Genomic DNA, 8,615 nt, shown 5'->3' with positions numbered 1-8,615 from the left:
CGCCTGTCTCCACCACACTGACCCTAAGGTCTCACTCAACCTTAAAATAAAGGCCACAGAGACCAGTCCAGTCCCACTCAACTACTTTATTAGCAAAGACTGCAAGGGATTATACTGGAATCGCCACTGTAGCAACTCTACGGGAGGGTTTGGCTCTTGGATTTCCAGCAGCAAAGGCCACCGACCACCTCAGTGGTGCCGTCCCAGCTGGTTCCATGTTCTCCAGACCATAGCTTTGTTGCCACCAGCCTGTCCTGATGGCACCAACGCTAACGTCACACACCACCGATGGCTGCTGAGGAAGCCGCAAAGACACAGAATTCTCCAGATCTGCCATATGGAGGTTTTTGCTCAATGGCAAAGCAAGTGGCAAGAGCAGTCGCTACCATGGCTAAGAGCAGGAGGAAAGTTCACCAGGCCCATGTGCTTTCTTGCTCTTCACTGGCCATTTGGTCTTCATCTTGGCCATATGACTGCTTGCTGCAGGGGATGGGGTTTTGGGATTTTTTCTCTAAGACAAAGGAGAGGTAAATGCTTATGGCAAGAAGGGAAGAGGGTGTTGACTTCAGCATGAAGGAAGAGAGTTTTTGGACAATGGCAGGAGTATCTCACCTGATTTCACCCAACTTTATGAGCCATTATACATCATTTTCTTCTTGTGGCTTGGGGTCATAGTCGTGATAACAATATTTTGTGGATAGACTTGTACCACATTCTTCTAAAACACAAAGCAGTTGTGGTTCTTCCTTCTTATCAACATGGCCTACTGTTTCTCCAGCTCGTCAAGTGCTTCCTGCTTTGTAATTCTCTGCCAGGAATCAGGGATTGCTCCTTTGCCTTGAAATTTCCCATTGTAAAATATTTCTAGGTCTGCCCGGAAATGAGACACAAACCATTTCCAGTACACTTGCATGGATGTATCAGGAAGAATGTTCCAAGTGGAATAAGGAGGTCCTGCATCCCGGTATGTCTTGTAGGGCATCCATTTGTCTTCACCGATCCTGAATGAACAGTCACTTGCGACGAGACTAGAACAAATATCAATGACCAGATGGTCCGTCTTATGCCACTTGTATCCCCCCAAAAATTCTGGCCGATGGGAGAGGAGCTGATGGTCCACGTCATGGTTCGGCATGGTGTTTGTGCAGAGAGCCCCACAAAAGGGACACTGCTCCCAGCACCCCGAAAACTGCTCCGCCAGGATTTCATGAGGCTGGATTTCGAAGGAGTTCATGTCAGCAGCAGCGAGCTCCTTCTTGAGCTGGTCCTTCATGGCAGACAGCGATTCTGTCATGGCGTTATTCAGGAACTCTATGTCTGTTACCTCCTGGTGCTCGATGCCCTTCAGGTCCCTTCTGGGCAAGCTTAGCACCTCTCCAAGTTCCTGGCAAAATGCATCCAGCCAAAGAGAGATTTTGTCATTTCTGTCTATTCGGTCTTTGACAACCTTGGTTGATGCAGAAACAGCTGAGAGGATGCATTCGTAGCAGAGGGTGAGGGAGTTCTCTAACAACGTCTCCAGCCTCCTGTTCTCAGAGCAGTACTCATCAACACGCTTCCAAATGTAAAGCTGTAAGAAATCTTCTGGGCTACTAAGGTAGGTCTCGAACATCTCAAAGTCTTCTTCTTCTGCCAGGTACCTCAGCAGGCAAACTTCCAGGGAGGCCCTGTTGCCCCTGAAATCTGGGACTTTAGCCTTCATGTCTCGAGCTATGGCAAGAGCTGTCCTCTCATAGACCGCCTGCCGGAGAGCTGGGGCAATCTTGTCACACAGGAAAATGGCAAATGTTGTGACAGAAGTGGCTCCTTGGCAGGAAATCTGGAAACAGGTAAAGAAAGCTTCTATGTCCACATCGATATCAACCTCTTCAAGAGGGGGAGCAGCAGAGGAGACTTCAGAAATCCAGTCTGCCCAGAGACAAATAAATTTGTCTCTCAGTTCTTTTTCGCTCAACTTCTGACCTTTTAGGGACAGAGCCGACTCCCTGTTCTTTTTCAGGAGCTCGTTCTCATATTCTGACTTCCTTTCATCCAGTTTAGACTGGTTCTTCCTCAGTTCAATAAGATTCTCACACTTCTTCCTCGTTTCGAGAAGAAGAGATTCTTTCAGTTCTTTCAGCTTCAGTTCCGAGCTGCTCTTCCACTGGACCAGGATCTCACAGTCTCTGTCTTCACTGAAATACTTTTCCATGTCTTTCAGGATGGCATCGCTTGTCTCTTGCACTTGTTTTTCAAGGTGGTCTGTGGTGACCTTCTGCAAGTCCCCTTTCCAAATTTTTTTGTCCAGTTTCATTTGCAAGTCTAAGAAGTGGCTCCTCAGATCCCAGGTCCACTTACTGAAGGCGGTTTCCAGTTTCTTGTATGCAGCGATCTCCAATGAGTTCTTGAAGCTGAAAATGAAGTTTTCATTCAGCAAAGCGTTCCAGAGGTCACTAATTCGATCTTTCAAGCTGGAGAACCTCAAAACGCTGCCCTGTGCCTCCTTCTTGGCAGCCTGGAGGATTTTGCTCTTTAATTCCTGGACGTTCTGGCTGTAGGTGGGGTTGGGCGGTGCCATTGGGGGGTTTCCTTCCCACAGGTGAGCAAAGTAATGAATGTGGGTGTTGACGTCAAAGCGGATGACGTCGCTGAAGCAGGAGACATCACAGAATTCCTGCTGGGCAGCGATCAGAGTCATTTCATCCAGCTTTTCCTGCAGACGCCTTTGTCCTTCCATGTTCTGCTCCTTGGCAATTACTTCTCCCAACTTTTGGTGTACAAAGAGGCAGCTCGGGGAAAGATGTACCTGCTTCATCTTCAGGAAAGCCTGCACGGCGATCTGAAGGACATCTTGCATTTCTGAAGGATTTTCTCCAAAGATATTGATGAGAGTCATGTTGCCGATGCCAATGACAAAGGTGGCCAGCTCGTTGTCGTGATTCAGGGACTGTTTATTGGCCAACTCGATGGCGCGCAGTCCCTCTGTGTCAACAACGAGCATGTAATCGAAGTCCACCTCCTGCTGCAGCTTCTCGTCCACTTTAATTAGCTGCATAAACGCTCCCCGGGTGCATCTCCCTGCGCTGACATTAAACTGAAGCCCAAACATGGCGTTCAACAGGGTTGACTTCCCTGTGCTCTGGATGCCCAGCACCGAGAGAACGAACACTCGCTTGTCTCCAAGCTCCTCGATTAAACTGTCAAAGATTGCCCTGACCCATCGCAGTGGTACGTAAGAAGCATCCCCATCCATCAGCTCGATGGGATACCCCGAAACCATCAGATCAACTGCAATTTCAGGCAGTTTGTTGAAATATTCATTGTTTGATTTAGTTGATTCCAGAGCTTCATAGATCTGCCCTACCTCTCTCAAGATATGCTCGAGGCCAATGGAGGAATCGTTGATCTCATTGGAGAGGGCTTCTAACTCACTCATCAGCACAGGATTCATATCATTTTTTTCGCTGTTTTTCTTTATTGCCAGGATCTCAGACCATAACTGGTGATACTGCCTCCTCAGTTCGTCGAGGCGGTCGGAGGACAGGTCGTCCATAAAGACCTTCATCCACTGCAGGAAGTATTTCTTGCTGTCTGCTGGCTGCGACTGGAGAAAATCAAGGACCGATTTCATCAGCTGGTTGAGGGGGAACGCTTTGTCCAGCTGCTTTCTTCTTATGGCTGACTTCTCTGACTCAATTTGGCTCCGATGGTGCTCGATGCTCTTGTTCCCCTTTTCCTGCAGGCGAGTGAGCTCCTTGTCCTTTTTACACCACATGTACCACAGTTTTCCCTGAAGAGGCAGCAGCTGGGATTTGATCTCAAACAACTTCTTTTCCTTCAGGAGCTTCACCAGCGCCTCAGCCTTTCCTTTGGCTGTCACACACGCGTCGGTATCCTCATCGACTACGAAGCCGTGCTTGCGGGCTCTGTCCAGGCAGGCGTCGAGGCTGAAAAGGGTGTTAGACTTTTCCAGGAGATCCCTGATGGTTTTGCTCAGCTCCTCCATCAATTCTGCCTCGTTTCTGTTCTTCATACCTATTTTGACGTTCTGGCTGGATCGGCCAGCTGCCACATTCTCCTTTTCAGTGAAAAGACAAACCAAAGGCCTCTGCGACTGCCACAGGTCACGCAAAATTGTCATGGTTCTCCTGTCGCTCTGGTCAGACTCGGACACAAAAGCCACGTTCACAGCAGATATCTCCTGCAAAAACTGCAGCTGCTCTTTGTGGTCCCTCGCGTCTCCGTGCAGGTTGCAGAAAGCCACGCAGCAGCCAAAGCTGTCGTCGTCGCTGCCCCGGGGACAGTACCAGGAGATCTCCACCACCCCTTTCATCAGCAGACAGTCTTTGGTGCTGCCTTTGCAGTGCCGGTGGAAGAAAGTGTCGTGCTTTTGTTTGCTCAGCAGAGCATTCAGGATCTGAGACTTGGAAGAGGAGGGAGAACTGCCGATGCGGATGAAGGACACGATGGGCGTCTCTGCCTGGTAGATGAGTTTGTTTTTGTGACTCTTAATCGTCCCCCGCGTTCCCGACTTCTCAGCCCCTTTCCAGCTCTTTTTGATTTGGCTGAGGGACCAGATGGGCAGCTCGATCTGTGAAGTGCAGGGGTTCGGTACCAGCAGAGGGAGCGCAAATTGGCAGAAAGCAAGCTTTGTCAACATGTACTGTCTCATGAAATCGTCGGCACAATGAAAAATTGCCATCTGGAGGTCCATGGGGTGCACACGGCTCTCCCTGGGTGCAGGTCTGCGGGCTTTATCCAAATCAGTGAAAAAGTCCTCAAAGGAATCTGAGGTTTCCTGTTCTTGCTCTGTGGGGTTTGGCCCGGGTGTGGGTCCTGGGTTGTTCTCCTCCTTGCAAGTCAGGTACCTCACCCGATAGTCCACCGTTAATAGCTTTTGCAAGAAGTAAAACGGTAGTTCATTGTCCTTGCTGGGCTGGCTGTCGTGTAAGGACGTCTTGTATATGATGTGGAAATCTTCTATCCCCATCTTTTTGGGATAGTGATTTTCTAGTCCAAGGCGCTTGAGTAAGTGGAGGAAGTCTTGGTTTGCAACAGCTTGATCTGCGTTGGATTTGCCGGTGTCAGGTGTGGGTTTGGGCTGACTGGAAGGCTCTACTCTTTGAAAAGTGTCTTCCATGTCTTTGGTTATGATGTCTTTCTTCGCTTCATCACAGGTGTCATCCAGGTGCCCACTGATGAGGGACTGTAAGCCACTTTCCAGCATCTCCCAGTCTTTGAGTGCACGGTGCTTTTCGAGGAGAGTTGTTATCTCTGTGGACCATAAGTTTTTCATGTGATCTTCCATGAAAACTAATCGCTCCTTCTTCTGCTCCGGGGACACCGCTTCATGCTCGGGCGTTACAGTCAGACCCGTCAGCAGCAGGTGGGCCTGGGCTCTGTAAAGGTCTTGCTCCTTCAGATTCAGATACTCCTGATGTCCCGTTTGCATTTGAGTTGTCATGAAGGTAATTTCTGGACATCCAAGGAGGTACTGAAACGTGCTGCTTTCCACCCGGTACCCCATGCTGGTCGTAATTAGGAGCACCAACAGTTCTACGTCTTTCTGTGCCCTTTCCTGGAGACACTGGAGCAAGGAGTAAATCGCTAGGCTTGCAGTCAAGGTGGCTTTTACCTTTGCTTCATGAACAGCAGATGCAGAGGTTTCTGGTGCGTAGGTGACTTCCTGGATGTAGTCCTTCATCTGCAGCAGTGTCTTGGTGAGATCGTCAAGCTCAGAAACATTGGGAGTTTCGGGAAGCGTTTTCTCAGTGTGGAAGATCCATTGCATAATGGAGGAAGAGCTGGGGAAGTCCTTGACAGAGTTGATGTAAGGATCCAGGAGGCACCTCAGCAGAGACTTGATATAGGTGATGTTGTCTGGAGGTGAGCTCTTGCAAAACTCAACGATGTTCCCCAGGAACTCCTGCAGAGCTTTGTCCGACAGGCACACGTTGACCCAGACACTATGGTTCTTGGTTTTTTCGTTCAGACGCTCTTTGAAATTAATCAGCTTGAGCAGCTTCCTTTCAATCACCGTTAAGTCCCAGCCCTTCACGTGCTCCATGAAAACCCTGGCCTCTTCTATCGCACTGACCAGCTCCTCTCCAAACATGGGGCTGGCACTCTGAGTCGTTAGTGCTTCGTGTGCAGCCCTGAGGCTGCTGCTCACTTGATAGGTAGACCTAAAGTCATTTCTAGAATTGAAGAGGATTATATCCCACACTGGGATATACACCAAGCACTCCTTCTGCAGCTTCTCAAATCTTCCTTTGTTCTCTGTTAGTTCCAGGAGTTTCTGGAGCGCCTGTTTTTCCCAGCGGTACCGTACTTCGCACTCCAGCTCCAGGTAGTCTTCGTACTGCAGGTGTTTCAGGGCTTCTCTGGACTTGACACCCAGCTTCTGGGACAGTTTGGGGAGCCAGTACGCACAATCCAGCCCTTCCTTCTCACATGCTTCTGCCAGCAGCTTTTTAGCCTTTTTATCATCCTCTGGTATGTCGTCCTGGAAACCCATGGCTGCCGAAAAGAAAACCAGACCTTTTTAAAGTATGTTAGAGAGTCCATGGCCTCTCTCCAGCAGCTGGAGCCCAGGGATTCCTCCTACTTGGCTGCTGGAGGAGCCCAGCCTGGGACACCTCATGACCTGGGGGTCTCACAGAATCCCAGAAATGTAGGGGTTGGCAGGAACCTCTGGAGATCATCTAGTCCAAGCCCCTGCCAGAGCAGGTCCACCCAGAGCAGGTTGCACAGGAACGTGTCCAGGTGGGTTTGAAGATCTCCAGAGTTGGAGACTCCACCACCTTTCTGGGCAGCCTCTTCCAGGGCTCTGACACCCTCACAGGAAAGAAGTTCCTCCTCGTGTTTAGACCGAACTCCCTGTGTTCAAGTTTGTGTCCGTTTCCTCTTTTCCGGTCACTGGGCATCCCTGAGAAAAGACTGGCCCCATCCTCCTGACACCCACACTTGGGGGGGAATTCTGTCTCAGTTCTGTTGGATACTGAAGAGATTTACTCAGGGCACAAAGCCTTCCCATGCATTCAGCTCTCGTCCCACCAAGGACGCAAAGCTCTTACAAAGCCTTTCCAACACTGGTGTTGATCCAAGGTGCTCATGGCCGGGCTCTTGGACCCGTTTTGGAGCCTTTAGTCTCAGCTTTTCCTTTAAAGTCAGTGAAGATTTAGGCAATAAGCAAAATGGAGGTGGGGTCTGATTCACCTCACCTCACAGCAGATGCTCCTTTTGGCCAGACACTTGACTTTCCAGAGGTCACAGCCAGCCAAGGTCCCCCAGCTCAACTGAGACAGCACACCATCACATGGCAGGTCAGTAGATAAGGTTGGGGTGTTGAGAAGAAGTTGGAGACCACTCCAACAGTTCAGGAGGAAGAACACGGGGAAGGAAAGACCCAAAATCCTAAAGGAGAAAACCAGACAGTCAGGAGATGACAATGCATCTACGCAGAGGTTTCATTCCAGGCAGCGGTGGAGGCCATCCCTTCTCACCAGTGACTTTTACCCAGCCAGCAAAGGCTCATGAGGGCCTTTATTGGGTGGTGACCATGGGAGAGGCTGGGAGAGGTGAATCCCACTGTCACGCCATGGAAGGGAAAAGGGAAAAGTGTCCCCCGAGTCTTGAGGACGGAGCAGGACGTCCCGCGAATGCCACTCGTTACTCCTTGCTCTCTAACGAGAGGTGTGGGAGGGAGCACCACCACCCAAGCTGCCCACGCCACCAGCCCGGGGTCTGCAGCCCATGGAAAAGGGCATTATCTGTGATGTTCCCCAAATTATCCCGTTCAGTTCTGAGGCCACAGGGTGCCCGCAGGGCTGCTGTCCCACCTCCCCTCCCACACGTCCCAGCCCGGTGCTCTGTCCCCAGAGCAGGGCAGCAGATGCCATCAGGGTGCAGGAGGACACACAGCCCCGTCCCCTGTCATGGCTGGGCTTGGGGTGAGCGTGGCCACCCTGACCCACCATGGGGCCGGGCAGGAGCAGCCCCGGCTGGGGGGAGCATTTTCCAGCTGGGGATGGGGTCTGTGGGGGGAGCCGGGGGGTCCCTCCCCATCCAGCCCCACTCCCAGCTCTTGAAGCCAAGCTTGGCACCTCTGCAGACACCAGCCTGGCCCCAAATCCTCCTGAATCCCCCCCAGATCCCTCCTCCTCCCACTCTGACCCCCCTGCATCCTTCAACCCTCCCCGTTCATCCCTCCCAGCACACACAGCCCCCCCCGGGGCTCCCTCAAACGGGCTGGAGAGCAAAGGCTGCAGAGACCCTTCTGCTGCACTAAAAATACCTTTTCTTCCTGCTTTTCCTGGGATCCCTCAGGAAGTTGGAAAACACACAAAATGCGAAGCAAGAAGCCAAACAAGATCCCCCACTCTGTGCCCACCCCCGGCTGCCCCCTCATCAGCAAGGTCCTACCGTTGTCTCTCCGGTGCTTGGAGGCTCCCAGACTGGTCTCTGCCCACCCCAAAAAAACTCTTTATATCCCCCCACCCATTTAAGTGGGTGCTGCTTTTTCTTTATCTGCAAGGTGAGTTTATCAGCAAGTTTTGTTTATCACCATGGAAGTTTTATGCCTTCCAAGAAACCAGGCTATTTACGGTAGAAGAGTCAAAGTGGAACTTGGCTCT

At 51.0% G+C, this 8,615-nt stretch overlaps 1 protein-coding gene across 1 annotated transcript; it reads right to left on the bottom strand.

Annotated features, from left to right (window-relative positions):
- Nucleotides 1–730: 730 nt before the first annotated feature.
- On the bottom strand, nucleotides 731–6,496 carry LOC106885385 (interferon-induced very large GTPase 1-like). The gene has a single exon (XM_014937546.1). It carries the CDS (start codon nucleotides 6,494–6,496, stop codon nucleotides 764–766), a length of 5,733 nt encoding a protein of 1,910 aa, XP_014793032.1. The 3' UTR covers nucleotides 731–763.
- Nucleotides 6,497–8,615: the final 2,119 nt, after the last annotated feature.

Source organism: Calidris pugnax, unplaced genomic scaffold, assembly GCF_001431845.1.
Source record: "Calidris pugnax isolate Ruff unplaced genomic scaffold, ASM143184v1 scaffold85, whole genome shotgun sequence".
Taxonomy (NCBI): domain Eukaryota; kingdom Metazoa; phylum Chordata; class Aves; order Charadriiformes; family Scolopacidae; genus Calidris; species Calidris pugnax.
Note: the sequence above shows the minus strand (reverse complement) of the source record. Positions and strands in the feature narration are given on the sequence as shown.